This window comes from Topomyia yanbarensis, chromosome 1 (assembly GCF_030247195.1).
Source record: "Topomyia yanbarensis strain Yona2022 chromosome 1, ASM3024719v1, whole genome shotgun sequence".
Classification (NCBI taxonomy): Eukaryota; Metazoa; Arthropoda; class Insecta; order Diptera; family Culicidae; genus Topomyia; species Topomyia yanbarensis.
Genome location: NC_080670.1, coordinates 115,985,029 through 116,006,214, shown reverse-complemented (window position 1 = coordinate 116,006,214; position 21,186 = coordinate 115,985,029). Strand labels below are relative to the sequence as shown.

Sequence of the window (21,186 nt, the reverse complement as noted above, 5' to 3'; positions counted from 1 at the left end):
ATCTGCTTGTTCATAGGTCAGTGGCGCCATAATTTCAAATGTGGGCACAGTCCCAACTACAAATATATTTAAAATGACCGTTAAAGCGGGCGAAGCATTGTTTTCGAGTGTTATGTCTGTTAGTCTGTGGTAATAGTGTGATCGCGAAAGGGTCGAGCGTTTGAAGTTAATATGTTTGTCGCTTACGCTAGCGTGTATGTAACTTCGTGTGCATAAATTCGATTTTATAATCCTGTGGCCATTCGCATGTATTCTTGAACGATCGCGCGCGCACCGTGAATCTGATGCTTAATTTTTAGTGTATGGTAGAGAAGCTACAAGAATCAGTTTCCCCATATCACTAGAGTTCCCGGTCATGCCGCCATGGTACGTGTTGTCTAGTGAATATGAGCGTCATTTTTTATTGGTCCGATTGAAGGCATGAGTCTAGGCTGCTATAACCGAGGGTAGACGCGAATAATTAATGATCGCGCGAGCGGTCGGTTAATGCATTTGTAAATTTTTATGTGCTATAAAGTTCACTTAATTACCGGGGTGTTTTAATGTTGGCGAGATCGGGGGCGTAAGTATGTGCAGATGATTGCTATTGCATGTTCGTTTGTGTTACCGCGAAGGCCATGAGCCTTCTGTACGTTTGGAATGTGAGAGTTGATGAGATTATATGATAGAATATGCAATTAATTGTGTTAGTGAGTGTTAGTATGTGCCTAATTTATGATATAGTAACAAAAGGAATTATACTTTGCCGAACAAAGGAAAAAGGATGAAAAGTGATTAATTAGAAGTGTATAAATCAAACGATATTATTTTTGGTATACATCAGTAGTGGAAAGGCAACCTAATAAAAGTACAATAAAAATAGACCAATCGAGTAGAAGAAATGAACACATGTAACATGCAATCAAATTACTTTAACCGATTCACACCCAACTTTTTTTCTAGTGCATGTAGGGTGTCAAAACTATTTTTTCTTAAAAATGGTGGGGTCAAGAAACACGAAAAGTCTTTTTTCATAAAGATAGGTACTTCCCTCGCAGTGCTGGAAGCTGCTCAATTTTTGCCTTCCAATGCTCAATACAATTCTCCTAGAATATTTACAAAAGTCCACTTTTGTGGAAAACGTAGCCGAAGACAGTATAAATTGATAAGTTTTATCAGTTTTGAATAATATTGCAACCAGGGATGGAAATTATCATTCATTCGCATGATTCTTGGCGAATCCGTTCATTGCTTTGACAGCAGCCAGTCGTTCATTCACGATCCGACTAAAACTCTCCAAAAGAACACATCTGAACGTAGGTAGAGATGAACTTCCGAAGATGTGAGCCAGGTAAAAGAATGACACGTACTATGTTGAATGAAGAAGATCGTGTTCTTCATACGCAGATTGAATCGGAAGATTGTACTGTAAACATTCACAAGTGAATCAACTTTTAGTTCACAAATGAATGTGACATTGTATTCTCTGGTTGGGTTAGGTCAACTTTATAGTGCAAATGTACACTATAATCAATGTTGAGAAGTAGATTGCACTACAATCCACTTGAAATTGATATTGTGATATGCACGGAATCGTTTTAAGAAGTTATTTTTTTCACCAGCACATTGCAAACTACTTTCTCAACAATAAGAGATCACCAAGTGAAAATTTCATAGGTCTATAAACAAGAACGACAAGTTTTTTTTTATTAGAACGATCCGGTGAATGTTTTGAAATGAATCTTTGTGAATGAAAGAATGCATTCATTTGCGATCCTTTCTGCTTTCATTCAAAACACTACGTATGCGATGGAGAATGAATCATAGCCGGGCGCTGACACTTTTTTTCAGTTTTGCTTCTCGCTTTCACATGAACGCGTAACTCTGCACAAGAAGGGTTGCCGAGATCGGGTTTCACAGTAAGAGCACTGAGAACTGACATACAAGTAAAGTTTTCAACTTGTGTAAGAAACTAAACTGTCGCTTTGAAATAACAACAGCAAGTAGCAACTTGCCACTGGTCGGCGCTTCGATAGGCTAGCAATCGCTATACGGGACTTGTATGAAAACTTGGATACAATGGTGACTCACGCATGCGAACCTGTATGCGATGGTGATTTTCAACGTATTTTCATTTAAATGTTTACACAGGTTTTTCGGGAAAGTTTTTTCTAGCTTATATGTCTGTTCTCTGTGGTAAGAGCATGTTGGTGGATGATTTCAAATTGATCGTTTCGTGAAATGATTTTTCCCATGCCTGATTGCAACATAACGAAGATATATGAAAAATTATTTTTCGTCGTCAACGTAAACTGTCCCTGGTAGCACTGCTCCATCGGAATCCAATCGGACTAATTGCAATAACTTTAGTTCTGGAGCTGATCCTTGTAACTGTTAATACTCAAATGAAAGACACATTTATTAGCCTTATTTGTTTTTGTGAACAAATCTTGCCTCAATCAAAAGTTACAACTGTTTAAAAACGTTGTTGTCCACAAACAACATAGGCATGAATGGGTTAACTCGTCTAAATGCCCCAAATGATGTTTATTTACCATTAACGACAATTACATTCTGTTAGGATTTCATCATGCTATACTGACCGGAAATGGATGATTGACGAGCGTCGGTAAATTAATTGTACCCTTATTTATCCAATACGATCTTTCCAAATGAATAGAATAGAATGCACAAATTGAACACCAGATCTACCCACTATTCTATCATATACGCCAGTTCGGCGTTTGGCCACTATTTTATCATATACGCCATTTCTGATCAAGCTGTCACAAATACTCAGACGAAGACATGCACAGATAGACATTAGGGTGGGACAAAAAATAGATTCCAGCTCCGAGCAACTTTTTAGGTACCATTTGGGTCCTAGAACAACTATGCAAATTCTTAACTCGATCGGTGAAACTATATTTTTGCGCCCACTGTTTAAAGTTTATATGGGATTTTGCATGGAAAAGTTAACTTTTACAAAATAATTCCTCCAGGAGTCGCCCATTACTTCCTAAAAATTAATCGTTATGCGGCTTGTATAGGAAATTTAACAAAGAAAAAGTCTCGAAAACCAGGAAACGATCTGATGCTTGAGAAAAAAGTTATTAAGAAGAAACCGATCCTCTGACGATTGATAAAATATTCATTTTTTTCTAGCACCACTGCTGTTGGTTGTCCAATTATACGCAATTTTGTTTTAATCCTCCTAGTATCTAAATCGTTTATCTATACTATTTGGCTACTTTTTTAGGGATAAATTGAGACTTCTTTTGTACATAATAAGAGAAAGTTAAAATTTTTGTATATAATAAAACCGTCAGAAGCAGTGATGCTATGAAAAGTGAAATTTTCATCAATCTTCAGGGCATCAATCGGTTTTTGCTTAATAACTTTTTCCACAAGCATCAGATCGTTTTACAGTCTTCTAGGCTTTGTTTCCTTGACAAATTTCCTATAAAAATCAGACATCTGTTTATTTTTAGGAGATAACGGGCGACTCTTGCAAGAATTAATTTGCAAAAGGCAATTTTCCCATGCGAAATCCCATGTAAACTTTAAACCGTGGGCGCAAAAATATAGTATCACCGATCGAGCTAAAAATTTGCAGAGTTGTTCTGGGTGCTAAATGGGACCCAAAAAGTTACTCGGAGCCAAATTTTATTTTTTTTTTCATATAACCATGTCCCACTCAAATAGACATACGACTAGCACATAACAATTGTACGCTAATACTAAAAACTTACTAATAGGTTTCAACTTATACATTTATTTAAGTAATTAATTGGCTTGTGCATGATGAAGAAATCGACACACAATGACCCCCACTGCGAGCCGTGCCCACAAACACTGCCCTTAAGCTTTAAAACAATGTTTGCAAACACAACCCACAGGAAAAGTCAATCCACGGCGAGCCGCCAGTCGGCTACGTCAGTCTGCACAGGTTGTTGGTTGACTTTAGTTTGGGCTGGCGCAGAGTATGAAAAAACATATAACTTAAAAAGGCCTATGAACCCTTTTGGTCTCCTCGATGCACCACTATCGAGGCGTAATGCAATAACCATCTTAAAGCAGTTGTCTGTCAGAAAAAAAAAACTGTTAAAACTTATGCACACATATGCTTGATGATATTTGCAATACCGTCAAACTCGTCTACCTAGGGTAGGGAGTAACATATTGTTTGCATATCGCCCATACGATGAGTCTCGAAGTTCTGTCCGGCGTTCTTCCACTATTCTTGGACTTTAACTACATGGCGCAGAATATTAACCGTTTATGTTACGACTCCAACCGAACCCACTTCTTCTGCCTGTACTGTTTTCAGCAACACCTACTTGGCAACTTGGTGCTATTCCGTATACCCTCGGGGTCATTGACACCCGCATACCATAACTTCGTTATTTCGGATAACCTCGGCTGCATGGAGGCTATTCGTTCGCTTAAACATGGGAAGCACACATCGTGTTTTTTGGGGAAACGGCAACTACTAAGTACTTTATCTTAAATATCTTTCCAGATTACCTTGCTTTGGGGCTCGAGGGTATGGAGTCGTGATTGGGGAATAATGTGACGACGGCTCTCACGATATCGAACATATTGTGTGGGAGTGCACCGAGAATAACTCTACCAGGTTTTGACTAAAGGATTCCCTTTGGACCCGAGAACACAGTCTACGGTTCCGGTTCGGGATGTTATGGCAAGCCACGATCTCCCCTATGTGTCGCTCATCTATCTCTTTATAAAAACAATAAATATCTAAAGCCCTCTCTCTTTTTTCTCATTCTCGGAGGTCTCTGTACTGCATGTGTGGTGCCGACTCGCACCAGAGCGTAGTAAGTGATCAAGGGTACACCTCCACCACCCCGATAGCGCTTTCCTCAGATTATTCTCCACCTACTTCCTCACACCCTCAATCATTATATCCATCTCGCATACCAAAGAAGGCAGGGGGTATATTTTTATGTTCTAAATATTTCAGCGTCAACACGTAGCTCATCAGGTTCGTGGCTGCCTAGTGCTTATATGTAGATGACGTGTGCATTAATAAGATTCCACACTCTTTCACAATTATATTGAACATAACGAGTCATAGAATCATAGTTTGGATAAATAAGAAAGGCACAATTACACCACTAACTGGATTAAAAAGGATTCCAATTGTAGTTTTCAAATTATTTCATATTGTAGACCTCTAGTTTTAAGGATGAAACGAAAAATGTAAAAATTGGTACCTTCAAGCTTTAATGATACTGTGCCTTACCAAATAGACTTAACAAAAAACATGTTCCATATTGTACGGAATACCATCAGGCTCCCCCATAAGCAGGCACCACTATATATAGTCGGAGGTAGATTGCGACAAAGATTGAGAAATGCAATGTTCCCTAGACTGTCCAATACTGTAGAAAATCTTCATTTACTTCAACCATTGCCATCACCACAAATTTCAAATACTGATCCTCACGTTTTCCCGGTCCTAAGCGGATCAATTGACAATTTTTTGAAGATTACAAAATACGTACATAAGAATACAGCAAAGCAATACCGTTCACCAAATTAAGCTGGACTACCCCAGTCAAAGGCCATAAGACCAGCTTCAATCTACATAAAAAAACACCAATTCGAAAGCTACGCGTTCGCACCTCAACACTATAAAGATCCCATTCAATCTAAGGTCATCCATTGATCAACATAAAATATCGACACCACCCGACTCAAACCAAACGACATGTGCTTCCCCAGTACCTTAAAGTCTGCAGTTCATAGGTGATCATATCTACATAGTTGCATAGTTTTTCAGCAGTACAATACCATCCAAAAGAAACCGATTTGAAGTGATACTCATTAGAGAACACTTTAAATAGTGGGCTGCCAGCATAAAGTGCCACATTGTATTCATAGACATACCAAAACGTACCAAATGATGTAATCGTCGAAAGAAGAAAATGTTGTTCATTTTTCGTACCATTTGCGGTTACCGCCACCTCACTCACCTAGCTAGGTAATCAGCCCGATTCTCTATTCCGACGGATCCGTGTTTCGTTCGAAACTAATATTTCGTTCGACTTCGAAAGTGGTACTCTCCATTCCGTTCGTTTAGCATGTTTCGATCGATTCATTTTCGGGAGCACTGCAGATTTCGAACACGTTTGGAAATGTCAACAGGTTCTCATTTCGTTTCGTAAATAAACCAACCGCAACAGTGCCAAATTATTGTTTTGCATTAAAAATAGAGAATCAGGAGAAAAACTATCGATATTCTTGATGGATTCGTTATTGATACCGATTTTGGCAGCGCAAGAAGAAATCGGTTTACTTCGCCAACACCGGAGAAACCTCCGTTTATCATCCGATCCGATGGAACTTTCAGATGATGCGTAAGTATCCATTTATTTCTCAACTAAGTATTTTGATATATTTTGTCTACGGATTTCCTTTATACAGATTCATAAAAAGTTTTCGATTGAATAAGGAAGCTTTCCGGTACGTTTTGACTGAAATTCAAGACGAATTTACTTATGCTAGAAAAAGCAGTCTATCCGCAAAGGAGAAGTTGGCAGCGTGTTTGAGATTTTTTGCTGAAGGAAATTATCAGCATGGAGCGGGACGAGATTTTCATGTTTCGATTGCTCAACCAACATTTTCAAAAGTACTGGCTGATATGCTCGAAATATTGGAACGAAAACTTTGCCCAAAGTGGATATCCCTGGAAATGTCTCCAGAAGAACAGTGTCGTGCCAAACTGAATTTTTATCGGAAATCAGGGATTCCAGGAGTAATAATGTGCGTGGATGGGACACATATTCGAATCATTCCGCCTGCGCAAGATCGCAATTTGTTTTATAACCGGAAAGGTTTCTACAGCCTTAATGTTCTTGTTGTAAGTTGCGCTCCTATATACAACACACTTTTGAAAATATTTCCTTTTGAACAGGTATGTGATGATCAACAAAGGATTCGTTTTGTCGATCCGAGCTTCCAGGGATCTAACCACGACTCTCACATATGGCGAGTAAGCCCAGCTCGAGCCTATTTTGAGCGCTGCGCAAATTATAAATGTCTGTTGTGCGCTGCACAATATATGTTTGGAGTTTGGTTGTTATCAGTAATTTTTATGAAATAAACCTTGTTGTTCTATTATATATAAAGTTGAGTAAAACGATCGTACTTGAGTATGTGGGAGAAATAAAAATCAGAATTCAATTTCGAGTAACTCTCTGGTTACCATTTGGGCCCATCTATGTATCTGAGTTAGGAATTGATCCACTGCTTCCATTTCCCAGTAGATGACAAACCACCCGGTAAGTCCAATCCTGAATAGAGTCAGTATGGAACCTCGAATGCAACAACCGATTCCGAAATGGGTATAATTGGGCAGGAGACACTAAATCTAGATGTACCCATGAAATTCACATACTAGTTGTATTTGTATGCTTATTTGTGACAATAGCCTGTTAGCGTATTTACGTTATATCAGGTCAAGGAAATATTAGTGGATGTATTTAACCCATTATAACCCAGCTATGTTAAAGCTTTTGGCAATTTATAAAATACTTCGTGGGCCCTCATATTATGCCGAATTAAGTATGGGAAAAATAAAATATCCACTTTGGAACGTTTTGTTGCGAAAAAAACTATCGTATGAAATTTCATACGCTGGGCTGATAGGGTATCAAAAAATCATTAAATGAAAAATTCGGCTAAATTCTTTATATTCAGCATAAAATCGAATAATATCTTCAACCTTGCGAGATCATTCATTTAGCAGCTTTTTTGAATGATTTTAATACTTCTCTCCTCTCTCGTGCCGTTTCGTCACATGATTGGTTCGTTTCACCAAACCATCTTTCCCTCAAACTTTGTAATTATTTTAAGAAAAAGAACATTTTCCAACGAGAATTTATATAAAAAATATTCTGGGTAGAACCAGGTATGATTTGCTACGTATTAAGCATTTGTTAGCCTTGAATGCACTGACTCAACGTTAAAATCAGCGAGAAAGTTGTGAATCCCCTCCTGGTCCTAAAGAGGATATTATTTTGCCTTAGGAAAAAAGATATCGGTTCAGCCTAGCGTATGAAATTTCATACGTTGCACTACCAGCAAAATTTTCGCAATTGTTTCACCAATTTCTTCCATTTTTTCGCACTGAGCCACATCTTTCACACCTCTCATGGCCATTCGTTTACAATCCGAAACAAGAATTAGTGATTTAGAAGAGAAAATTAATAATATGTATTGTTCACATTTTGGTTTGAATTTAGTCCAACTTTGTCATTAGAAAACACAATGGAATTTTATAAAAAAAGATTATTGAGCATACACAATTTAAACTATAGAGTATTAATTGACGTTCACAGAAGACCAGAAGTTTTAAAAAGCCTGTATTGTATAACAAGTATGATCCTGAAATGTGTTGTTTTTGCGTATGAAATTTCATACGCTAGGACATAATGGGTTAATGGTTTACATTGTGTGATTACAAGGAATCAGTAGCAACTGGCTCAAATGGCACGTTCCCCATGTTGATCGGAGATTTGTCATGATTTGTCCTTTCATCATTTCCCTGATGGGAAGGATTGGGGAAGGTAAGGTAAGGGGTAAGGAAAATAGCGACACAGAACAATTAAAACGGAGCATTCTGCACCCCCGGAAAGGTGCTGAACGATCTGCAGTTGCTACAATAGTAGGAATAAAACTTCCAACCCCCGCAGGGATTTAAAATTTTTATGTAAACAGTGGGCGGAATATCAACACCCCCGAGGGCATATTGAGTTAACAGAACGACAACACCCCCGAAGAGACATTGTCATTCAAATACGGCTTAAACTATAGCTCAATACCACACTGGGTTAGGAACAATACCATATCCTTGAGTTTCAGCTCTCTATACATAGGTTTATCTATGTATGGAGAACCACAAATCTTTGATTGAACTGTCAATTGAACTTCTCCCTTCTGCCACCAAACAAGACACCCCTATACCAGTATTGGTATAACAATTGTTGTGTACATCCACTGAATATACTTGGGTTTGAGTCCCCAAGATTTGCCGAAAGCCCGTCTACATTGGCCGAAGGCCATGCAAGCTTACTTGATTCTAAAATCGATGTGAGCTGTCCAGTTAAGTTTTGAGTCAATAATTGCCCTTGATCTGCTACAATGACTTCAGAGTTAAAGACGGACGAGCTCTGGTTGTAATCCTTCGTTGCGTGAAAAGTACCATTGATATTTAATTTGAATTAAGTGATAGTCCAACATGACACCATTGCTCAAGGCTTGTTGCATCATATCAAAAAGTGTGTTAATACAAATACCGGTGAACACTATATGATAATCATCTGCGAAACCCAAGCTCAATAAGTTTCCTCAACAAGCCATCGGCGACAAAGTTCCTTAAAAGTGGCGATACGCTCCACCTTGAGGACATCCGCAGACACTCAGTTTCCTTATCTCTAGTGTCTTAAGGGGTTGTATATGTTGAGATGCAGGAAAAAAAGGAAAAGTTTGAATTTTTGTAAAGGGATGTAACCATATTTTTATAAAATACTTGTTATACGTCTAGCGTCGTACAATGGTCAATTTTCAAAATCCACTTGAGAACATAAAAATATTAATAATTGTCCAAGTTACAGCAATTTCTGCAAAACGAGTTTTTTTTAAAAGAGGTTTGCTGTGACTACGATTCCAGTCCAACAGCTCAAAAAAAACCTGTTTTAATCCACCTAGCGGTGCAATTGTGCCTTTCTCATTTCTCTAAACTATGGCACGGAGGCTTTTTATGTTCAACATAATTGTGGAAATGTCCATTACATTCTTAGTACACTTTGCACCTTTACACAATGGCATGCCAGCCACGAACTTGATGAGCTACGTGTCGACGGTGAAACACTTGAAACAAAAAAATATCATACTTCATTAGCCTAATCAGCATTAGATCAATGTTATCTGCTTGCTAACTCATTTTGTCATGCGGGGGTGGGTATGTGAGGAGGGCGAAAGTCCCATGAACGAACGACTTCCCAGCTTAAACTGGTATGCTTTGTGATATAGTGGTGGTTTAAAAATGATGGGGTTGAAAGGGAGGGGTATGAGGGCTGGATGGGGTGGTGGTCTGAGGGGTGATTTAAGGAGATTTTTAAAGGAGGGGCGCGAACAGTAGAGGGGGGGTGTAACCTCTCTCCGTAAACCATCAACTACGCCCCTGTTAAAATCCAGAAACCCTAAACGAGTCGAAAAAAAAAATTTGGCCGGGATTAGGTTGACGTTTTTCAGAGTGATTGCATAACCTTTCTATATGAGAAAGGCAAAAATGTGCCAAAATCCAAAAAAGTGAATCGTAGTCAAATTTTGTTTTCGAGTTTACATCAAATCTCGACGTTTCATGCACCTTGAACACATTTAGCATCAAAAATAAAAATTCAGTTTTTAATTTTTCCTATAGTTTATATGAGAAATTTCTGTGTGGCCGCACTCTGAAACCCGTAATTCCGGAACCAGAATTCCGATCGATCCAAAATTCAATAGCAGCCGATGGGAAGGTTGCACCTTTCATTTGAGACTAAGTTTGGGCAAATCGGTCAAGCCATCTCTGAGAAAAATGAGTGACATTATTTGACACATACGCACATACATACACACACACACATACACACACATACACACACATACACACACACACACACATACATACACACACACATACAGACTTTTTCCGATCTCGACGAACTGAGTCGAATGGGATATGACACTCGGCCCTCCGGGCCGGGATTAGGTTGACGTTTTTCAGAGTGATTGCATAACCTTTCTATATGAGAAAGGCAAAAATGTGCCAAAATCCAAAAAAGTGAATCGTAGTCAAATTTTGTTTTCGAGTTTACATCAAATCTCGACGTTTCATGCACCTTGAACACATTTAGCATCAAAAATAAAAATTCAGTTTTTAATTTTTCCTATAGTTTATATGAGAAATTTCTGTGTGGCCGCACTCTGAAACCCGTAATTCCGGAACCAGAATTCCGATCGATCCAAAATTCAATAGCAGCCGATGGGAAGGTTGCACCTTTCATTTGAGACTAAGTTTGGGCAAATCGGTCAAGCCATCTCTGAGAAAAATGAGTGACATTATTTGACACATACGCACATACATACACACACACACACATACACACACACATACACACACACATACATACATACACACACACATACAGACTTTTTCCGATCTCGACGAACTGAGTCGAATGGGATATGACACTCGGCCCTCCGGGCCGGGATTAGGTTGACGTTTTTCAGAGTGATTGCATAACCTTTCTATATGAGAAAGGCAAAAAAGAAAGAATAAAACTAAAACAAATTCATTAGTATATGTACCTGTGGTATCGTTGAAGGATTGATTAAAAAAAATTCTTCAAAAGCAATGAAATTGAAAGACGGATAGGTATTCTAAAGCCAATCAGCTATAAACTTAGAACGGAAAACTAGGACTAGGCAGGCGCATATGGACATGATCGAAAGGAAATGTGAAGAATCGTTTGCCAGGCGGAGTTGGGCGTTGCACCCAAGTCTACCGCATGATCTTTGATAGAAAATAGCTCATCATCATGTTTTACCGCCGACGGCCGTTCCAAGTTTATAACTGATTCGCTCTTGAATACCTATCCGTCTTTCAATTTCATTACATTCGTTTATCTTAGTCTTAAATTTGCAGAAAACAGCCAACAAAATCGATACAGTAGAACCTTGCGGCAATTAAAACATAGTAACAAAGACATTTTTGGGATACACGATTTCGAGATAATCGCGTTTAAAATTTCAAGTATAAGCCACACCTCCGTAAGGGAGCCAGATTGAAAACGCTATAACTTTGCGTCCACTGCTCCGGTCTCTATAAACATTTGAGATAACATTCTTAAGAACCTAAACTTTACGATAGAAGAATAAATATTTTTTTGAGTTTTTGACCTCAACATATATAACCCCTTAACGATGGGTACAGACGTCGGTTGCTAAACATTGCGTGGTATATGGAGGTACTCCATGACCATGTGCTGCTTCCAAAATGGATTCAAAAGACACGTTGTTAAAAGCACCTTCAATATCGATGTAAACTCTGGAGAAAATTTTGAATAGGACGTAACAATTAGAGATTCACTTTGGGGTCTTTCTCTACTATTCATTACTCGGTCGTTTCAACATTTAGTACTCAACTCCTTGCATAATATTCTAGCAATAACCATCGGCTTTCGATATGTACTGGAAAATTAGTGCAAAGTTAACACTGACGTCGTGACGTCGTAATGAACGAAAGAGAAAGTAAACAAAGAGAGGCTCTCAATGTTACTTACGTCCTAATCTAAATTTTGCCACATGTCCTCCAAAATTGTTTTAAATGCCTACACCCAGGCAAAACGTATAACGAAATTCATAAGATATATCTTATGATGCATAGAAAAGTAACAAAACTATGTTTTCATAAGATTAACATGAAAAACATACGGCTTTTATGATTATCTTATTACTTTATAAGGTATTGCATATGCCAGTCATTTGAATTTCATACGAGCATCTTATGATTCTCATAAACATATGAGAAATATATAATATTGTCTTATGATAAATCAAAGATGCCTTATGGAACATGAAATCATAGCAAACCGATTTGACAAAATAAATGCCGTTTCATAAGATAATCTTATGATTTTCATACGTGCTACTTGTGGCTAAAAAGTATACGATATTCCTATGAAATTCGCTGTATTTTTTGCCTGAGTGTGCGATCATCTTGCAAAGCTCAATAGATTTTTTTTGACATGTCGCATGGTGATGGTTTGCGATAAGATAAAAGTGACCCTTTGGGACCATATTCGGAATTCACCGAAACTGACCACCGCGGTCAAATGGCCTCGAAACTTGTTTTAAATACTTTCGTCCATCTTGTGAAGCTCATTAGATGTTTTTCGATACGTCTGAAGATGAAGATTTGCGATTTCGTACGACCATTTAGGACCATATTCCGGATTCACCGGAATTGACCACCGCGGCTAAATGGCCCCCAAACTTGCTTTGAATGCTTTCAAATATCTTGTGAAGGTCTTTAGATGTTTTTTTATATGTCGCATGATGAAGGTATGCGATTTCGTAAAAGTGACCTTCTGGGACTAGATTCCGGATACACCGGAATTGACCATCGCGGCCAAATGGCCTCCAAACTTGTTTCGAATGCCTTCAATTATCTTGTGAGGCTCAGTAGATGTTTTTTGATATGTCGCGTGATGATGGTTTGCGATTTGATCAAAGTGACCCTTTGGGACCATATTCTGGATTCACTGGAAATGGCATTCGTGGTCAAATGGCATCCTAAAATGTTTTGAATGCTTTCAAATATCTTGCTAAGCTCAGTAGATGTTTTTTTATATGTCCCATGATGAAGGTTTGCGATGTGATGAAAGTGATCCCCGGGACCATATTCCGGATTCATTGGTGAACCGGTCAAGTTTCCTCGTAGTTTGAAAATGGTTGGAATGATTCTTAGACTATCTACTGCCACCTACACTGTTTTTGTCATTTTTGGAGTCATTTTCTCTGTGGATCCAATGAGCAATGAGCATTCATTATTGGCCTTTTGTTATCGGTTCCAGGGTCTTCGGAGAATATTGGCCAAACCTCAAATTACTTTATTACGTTCTTTAGTAAATCCTACAAGTTTTAAAACAGTTTAAGGTTAGCCCCATAGAAAATTTCTATGTTATTAATGAAAAACCCCAAATGTCAAATGTTTGGAAAAGGAAAGTCGCTTTGGTTTGGTCAAAATTTATCAACCGCTATGATTTCGTTGCCGTTCCGCTTCCGTCGCCAGTGCATTTTGGCATTTAATTCACAATACAATATAAATCTCTGGATATGTTCCGATGTATGCATACATACAAATACATACATAATCTACGGACAACAATGTCCAGAAACTGCTGAGGAAAGATCATCTACAAAGAGAAATGCCAACACCCACCAACTCAACAGCTAATACTATTAGTAAGGAAGCTACTAGCAATGACGGAGGATTCACGCTCGTGACCCGAAAGGGAAAGAAATTAGGAAGAACATCTGATCGCGAACATCATAACTACAATGATATGTGCGACGGTGACAGATATATGAATGACCCCCAAGATACAGTTCGCGTGGGCGTGAATGCGAATATTTCCCCGATGCGAAAAAAGATCTATGCTAGATCTGATAAGGCAACCTATAGAGTCGTGCAAGTCGCATTGGTTTGGATGTGTTATTGTCCTAAAAGGAAACAAACTAAAAAAATGTTTTTTTTTTTCAATAGTTTCGGGCCTAACAATTGGAAAAGGACTGAGATATTAACTCACGGTACTAATCTGTACCAAAATATGCCTTAACTCGAACACCCCTAAAGATCCCTATTGTCCTATACAACAAAAATAACCAAATAGAAGCTAACGTTCCTCATCTTAGTATCACTGCTGGCGGAATCCTCAACAAATTCTTATGCCCAATTTAGTCGAAAAAGAACCGATTGTTTGATCTCTTTCAAAAAATATATTTAGAATGAATATAAGTTTTGCGAAGTTTTGTCCAGATATCCTTAATTTTTCCAGAATTAATTTCTGTCGAACTAAAGGGAAAGAAAATAAGATAGCAAGCATTTTATTGCGTTTATTTAAGATATCAACATATTATTAATTTGCTTCCGAAACATAAGCTATTTGCATTTCTAGAATTCTTCTTTTCAGTTCAAGCTTCTCTGAGGTAAGCCTTTCCATCTCCTTGTTGTGACGCTGTTGTTCATGTGATTGTTGCTTAAGAGTCGCATCAATGGATATCAACGCTTTCGCTGATTGGCGCTGGTAATGTATCAGATCATCCAACTTTTTGTTTGAGGAACTCATAACTGATTTGACATCTGCGTGAAATTGTTGTTGTTGTTTGACCTGCAATTCTAGTAATTTGCCAGTAGTTTGTCTAGGCCGTCTAGACTGGGAATGCTGAGAAAGACCAGTCTCATTAATTCCACTTATGGATTCCTCGGAACAGCCACTGTTAATGTCAACATTCTCTTTGTCGTACGCCTTTGGAGCACCTTGCGAGGAACTACCTGCTATTCCATCCACCGTTGCTGTTAATCCGGTTAGCTGCACAGCCTGTTCCTCCAGCTCAGATAAATGGATCAACTTGTTGGGTCCTCCACCGGTCGCATTTAGCTCCCTTTTATTATGAGACAGTTTACGTTTCAATGCTGATTTATAGTCAGCCCACACCTATATAAAAACCTGTTTTAATCCACCTAGCGGTGCAATTGTGCCTTTCTGAATCATGAACACGAGAATTTTATCGTTGTTTATATTCATTAAAAGCTTTCAAATGTATATTATATTCTTATGACATGACAACTATGTACAAGAAAAGAAATTATTTTTCGAGTTCTAAAATTTTGTAAAAGAAAAAAATCCAAATCGAAAACTTTAACCATCAGAATCAGTAAACAGCGCCTTGAGACTTAGTTTGGTCGTCTTGATCAGCTGGTGTGAGAAGAACGTTAATGTTCGCACCATATGTAGGAAGGAAACTTTATGCCCAAATGGTCTAAACACCAAACATTGATTATGACAATTTTTCGAAACAGCTACGGTAATATAAAATTAAAAAACCTGTTTTAATCCACCTAGCGGTGCAATTGTGCCTTTCTCATTTCTCTAAACTATGGCACGGAGGCTTTTTATGTTCAACATAATTGTGGAAATATCCATTACATTCTTAGTACACTTTGCACCTTTACACAATGGCATGCCAGCCACGAACTTGATGAGCTACGTGTCGACGGTGAAACACTTGAAACAAAAAAATATCATACTTCATTAGCCTAATCAGCATTAGATCAATGTTATCTGCTTGCTAACTCATTTTGTCATGCGGGGGTGGGTATGTGAGGAGGGCGAAAGTCCCATGAACGAACGACTTCCCAGCTTAAACTGGTATGCTTTGTGATATAGTGGTGGTTTAAAAATGATGGGGTTGAAAGGGAGGGGTATGAGGGCTGGATGGGGTGGTGGTCTGAGGGGTGATTTAAGGAGATTTTTAAAGGAGGGGCGCGAACAGTAGAGGGGGGGTGTAACCTCTCTCCGTAAACCATCAACTACGCCCCTGTTAAAATCCAGAAACCCTAAACGAGTCGAAAAAAAAATTTGGCCGGGATTAGGTTGACGTTTTTCAGAGTGATTGCATAACCTTTCTATATGAGAAAGGCAAAAATGTGCCAAAATCCAAAAAAGTGAATCGTAGTCAAATTTTGTTTTCGAGTTTACATCAAATCTCGACGTTTCATGCACCTTGAACACATTTAGCATCAAAAATAAAAATTCAGTTTTTAATTTTTCCTATAGTTTATATGAGAAATTTCTGTGTGGCCGCACTCTGAAACCCGTAATTCCGGAACCAGAATTCCGATCGATCCAAAATTCAATAGCAGCCGATGGGAAGGTTGCACCTTTCATTTGAGACTAAGTTTGGGCAAATCGGTCAAGCCATCTCTGAGAAAAATGAGTGACATTATTTGACACATACGCACATACATACACACACACATACACACACATACACACACACATACATACATACACACACACATACAGACTTTTTCCGATCTCGACGAACTGAGTCGAATGGGATATGACACTCGGCCCTCCGGGCCGGGATTAGGTTGACGTTTTTCAGAGTGATTGCATAACCTTTCTATATGAGAAAGGCAAAAATGTGCCAAAATCCAAAAAAGTGAATCGTAGTCAAATTTTGTTTTCGAGTTTACATCAAATCTCGACGTTTCATGCACCTTGAACACATTTAGCATCAAAAATAAAAATTCAGTTTTTAATTTTTCCTATAGTTTATATGAGAAATTTCTGTGTGGCCGCACTCTGAAACCCGTAATTCCGGAACCAGAATTCCGATCGATCCAAAATTCAATAGCAGCCGATGGGAAGGTTGCACCTTTCATTTGAGACTAAGTTTGGGCAAATCGGTCAAGCCATCTCTGAGAAAAATGAGTGACATTATTTGACACATACGCACATACATACACACACACACACATACACACACATACACACACACATACATACATACACACACACATACAGACTTTTTCCGATCTCGACGAACTGAGTCGAATGGGATATGACACTCGGCCCTCCGGGCCGGGATTAGGTTGACGTTTTTCAGAGTGATTGCATAACCTTTCTATATGAGAAAGGCAAAAAGGTATTACCGTTGTGTTTTCGGATCAATTTTAGCAACAATTACCTTTTTCCATCCAGTGCCGTCGCGGCTAGGCGGTCCCAAGCTGTTAAGTTCGGCTGCCAGATCGTCCCAAAAGGATACGGAACTCGCGGAGTTTCCACGAACAAAACCCTTTGCAATATCAGGTTTTGCATCCAGTAATTGCACCATCCTCTCGAATTGTTTTTTGTGGTTGTCTTGTTCGTATGTTTTTCCCTGTAATTGTAGACAAACGTTATGTTGAGCGGAAAAAATAAATGAAAATAATTCAACTTACATCTTTACATTCACTGTTCCTTGACCAGTGTGAACGAAGAGAACCGGACTACAGCTAAGATTTCGATTATGCAAATCACACGAATCCGCAATAAAAGTTTGTCGGATAAAATTGACAGCAACCAGTCTCTCGAACGAAAACAGGAATGGGTCTGGTGGTCGAACGTATGATGTTCGAAAAATTACCAGCTCGAACGGATGATTTTCGGATTTCAAAATAACTCGAACGAAATGTAGGATGCAATTTAACTACTCGATCGAAATATTTCGATTCGTTCGGAATACAGAATCGGGGTGAATACCTACAGTCCTCTGTATGTTTGTTAACATCCCCGGCATGGTACCGAAATTGTTAGTTTGCTCGGGCGGTGCAACGGCACTAGTTTAATTAGCCAGTCGTATGTTCGAGCGTCAAAGTTAGCAAGTTCGCAGCACAAGTCTTTCAACTATACTGTTACTAAGAATCGGTTTCGTTCGTTCAGTGCAGTTTTGAATTCCGTTCAAACACGGATGTACATCCAACCAAGCTGCTTCTAAAGTCTATTCTGTTATCATTTATTGAATATGGTCCTCTAAAACTTAATACGTTTAATGCGGCTAAAATGCATTCTTGTATAATCGACTCTCAAGATCCCTCGTTTAATACAACGCTGCGATAATATCAGTAAGTTCTTCAAAGAGACTTCTCGTTCAAATGTGGGGAAAATATTTCTGCTCGAATAAATATATTTACAATACAAATTTCCCCTCCTTTTCTAATCGTTCTCTATCGTCCAATATCCGTGTCCTTCTTTGGCCTCAGGATAAAGTTCAGATTGTAAGCCGTGTTGACCGCGTATTACACATTGGCGTTGTTCGGCAACAGCAGTTTCTTGTCTGGCAGAACCTGTTCCAGCGTATACTTATCGGGATCGCCATCCAGCCCGCGCTTTAGCATCGCATTTCAGATGACCTGCGGTGTTCGCTCGTTGTTACGCAGCGTAATGCTTTTATACAGCACAATTCCATCCAGCTCGACATGCTCCGTTTCGTAGGTATCATTCATAATGTAAAAATCCGGTGAGCTCTTCTGCAGTGGCGAATCGTCCTTCGGCTGCCCGTTGATGATGGGGGCATCAAATCCGTTGTTGTGCCCCTTGGAGACCAAGTTTCCCGTAGTGTCTCGGTTTGATTGGGGCATTCGGATGACGCGACCGTTAAGGTAATTCAATTTCTGATTACTCGAAGTAGTCGATTTCATCGAAACAGACAATACGCTACAAGCCACCGAGAGTATCGAAGCATACGGCGGTGTGACGTCCCGATCTAGCGAATATTTAAGCTGTTGCTACAAATAAGACAAATCAAGGTTGGTTTTCACAAATTGCATTTCTGACAACCAACTTACCTCTGATTGGACGCACTGCTGATATCATAGTAGAATTGAGAACCAGGACCACTACTCCTGTTGAATGCGATCGAGTCACTCTTTTTGTGTCTCTGGTGGCTGGGACATTTGGTCAGAGCATCCTCTAGCAGATGATATGTATCGGCAGCACCTTGTAGCAGTCTGATCTGTGCTGGCACCTCGAACTCCATCCGTCGCTTGTCGAAATTGATCAAGCCATCCTGTAGCGTACCAGGGATGGCAGCATGAATCATCGTTAGGTGTCAAGAATGTCCCCAGATAAGGTATGGGTCCGTGGCTAATTAACTTGTTCTGCTTCTGAAATACCTTCTGCAGATGCCGGTCGTTCTCGCCTACCGTTTCGGCAAACTTGGCAATACCTTCCCGCACCTGCACTTCCTGTTGTGCCCAGGTGTTATTGTTCTCGAGACAACATAGCCCAGGTTTTCGACAGTCGATAGACGGCATTCGATTGCAGCCCTGAGATGATCGCCTTTAAGGAGAAGTTTTTCAACAGTCGAAGCTCCTGTGCATTGTCAATCCAAGTGGAGAATGAGAAGGGATCGTTCCTAGTAAAAACTAGCTCGTTAGAATATAAATTTAGTTAAAATATAGTTAGTCTTACCAGTTGTTCGAGACACAGTGGATATCACCCGGAAGGATACCGCATTGAACGGTGGTGAGTACCGATCCGCACTCGTGCTTGTCCCTACTGGACCATATTGCTCCATTCGGGTCAGTTGTTCGGCAAAGTGCCTCACGGAGATATTGGGAAATCGGTACGAGTTCAGCAGATGCGAAGGTGGCCTCCAGAAGGCAGGTTGTAAACAGAGCCCTCAAAACTGGTCGGTCAGATCATGGTAATTACTGGACCATGGCAATGGCGAGGGTATTCTACTGTACTGGTCTAGCCTATTTGTATACCTGGCCGAAGAGAAGTAATGATTGGAATGGGCTGGTTTTGACAAATATCAGTCGAACTCACCTGTGTCAAGCTTTAACGTGTATTTCTGAATTTGGTAACCGCTTTTATGTAAACGCCAGAAGCCTTTGCAAGTTTTCCGTGGAATCCATCCAGCCAAAGAGTAGTTTGAAGAGATGTGGTATTTTTTAAAAATTCCAGATTTCCAAGAACCGTACGTATTGGACGCCACATTGCGTGCCGAAAATGTGTAGACGGCGAAAAAAAACAAAACTTGGCAATAGATTTGGTCGATTTTTTAAGTGTCTTTATGTCTTTAATATCTTTTCAATACTTACAATTACAATAAACGATTTTTTTTGTGTTACCAAGTAGCAACAATGAAAAGTTTTGTAAATCATGACCTGAAAATAGAAACACGAAAACTGCACGAAAGCATTTGTCAACAAATGCAAACACTGGAAAAAATTCAGCTTTTAATTTTGGATGTGCGTTACATGCTTGCATCGCAAATGTATGCATTCACATCGCTATGTAAACGCAGCCTTATGCTCTTTTTCATCAACTTTGTGTTTTTAAAGAAATTGGATTTTTTTGCTTCTCTTTATTTCTTGTTGCTCAGTATCAAATGCATAACTTCTCTTTTGATCCATATATTGAACCTCTTGAAAAAATATTTTAATAAAAATAGATGATCGAATACAGTCGAGTACGTTCGAGCTTGCACATTTTAGAGTGTTGCCAGTTTAACATGCTTATTTTTCTAGTTGCCAGTTTTGCGGTTTTTACAGCCGCGAGTTTATTACTATGAGTGTTTATAGTGCTCATTATAGTTACTATATTCATAGTTAGGCGGACACAAAAGCCGAAAAACTGGCAGCGCTTATTCCAGGAAAAAAAACACTGGCATCCCATGCAAATGTTCAAGCTCTAGCATAATAGTTCCATTGTTGATGTCGTCAGCAAGAACTTTACATGTACGAATCCGATGATATGATGTAATTTCATACATGTCTTGGTGTTTCAGAATTTATTTTGTTCATTTTCTTTTTTCTACGTTCGAAAACACCAGGAAAAAGTAAAATAATTAATAACCATAATCACAATACCTTTTCCATAAACATCCGAAAAGAACATGTTATGTGACGTCATGCTCGATTGGCTCCGGCATTTGACACGTTCAATTGGCTCCGCACAGTGTCTCCGCCTAACTATGAATATAGTAACTATAGTGCTCATCTGTTACATTCAAACTCACGTAACTCACATCTAAGGGCCCATATTATTGGCTCGAATCAAAACTCGTCGAAATGTCAAT

General features: G+C 39.0%; 2 protein-coding genes and 1 pseudogene across 2 annotated transcripts; 1 reads left to right on the top strand and 2 right to left on the bottom strand.

Annotated features, from left to right (window-relative positions):
- Positions 1-6,248: 6,248 nt before the first annotated feature.
- Positions 6,249-7,108, top strand: LOC131675837 (putative nuclease HARBI1). Its single transcript, XM_058954977.1, has 3 exons — positions 6,249-6,362; positions 6,430-6,865; positions 6,920-7,108. The coding sequence occupies exons 1-3, from the start codon at positions 6,250-6,252 to the stop codon at positions 7,106-7,108; spliced, it is 738 nt and encodes a 245-aa protein (XP_058810960.1). The 5' UTR covers position 6,249.
- Positions 7,109-14,690: 7,582 nt separating this feature from the next.
- LOC131675836 (uncharacterized) lies at positions 14,691-17,454 on the bottom strand. Its single transcript, XM_058954976.1, has 2 exons — positions 17,273-17,454; positions 14,691-15,216 (listed from the first exon to the last, which is right to left on the bottom strand). The coding sequence occupies exons 1-2, from the start codon at positions 17,452-17,454 to the stop codon at positions 14,691-14,693; spliced, it is 708 nt and encodes a 235-aa protein (XP_058810959.1).
- Positions 17,455-18,325: 871 nt separating this feature from the next.
- On the bottom strand, positions 18,326-20,020 carry LOC131675835 (ral guanine nucleotide dissociation stimulator-like 1; annotated as a pseudogene).
- Between the last annotated feature and the right edge of the window lie 1,166 nt (positions 20,021-21,186).

What these genes read in the sequence shown, in the direction of transcription:
- LOC131675837 (XM_058954977.1), top strand. Translation starts at nt 6,250, where the DNA reads ATGGATTCGTTATTGATACCGATTTTGGCAGCGCAAGAAGAAATCGGT. An exon ending in ATGGAACTTTCAGATGATGC is followed by an intron (nt 6,363 to 6,429) that starts GTAAGTATCCAT and finishes TCCTTTATACAG; the next exon opens with ATTCATAAAAAGTTTTCGAT. An exon ending in ACAGCCTTAATGTTCTTGTT is followed by an intron (nt 6,866 to 6,919) that starts GTAAGTTGCGCT and finishes CCTTTTGAACAG; the next exon opens with GTATGTGATGATCAACAAAG.
- LOC131675836 (XM_058954976.1), bottom strand. Translation starts at nt 17,454, where the DNA reads ATGGTGCAATTACTGGATGCAAAACCTGATATTGCAAAGGGTTTTGTT. An exon ending in ATTGATCCGAAAACACAACG is followed by an intron (nt 15,217 to 17,272) that starts GTAATACCTTTT and finishes TCATAATAAAAG; the next exon opens with GGAGCTAAATGCGACCGGTG.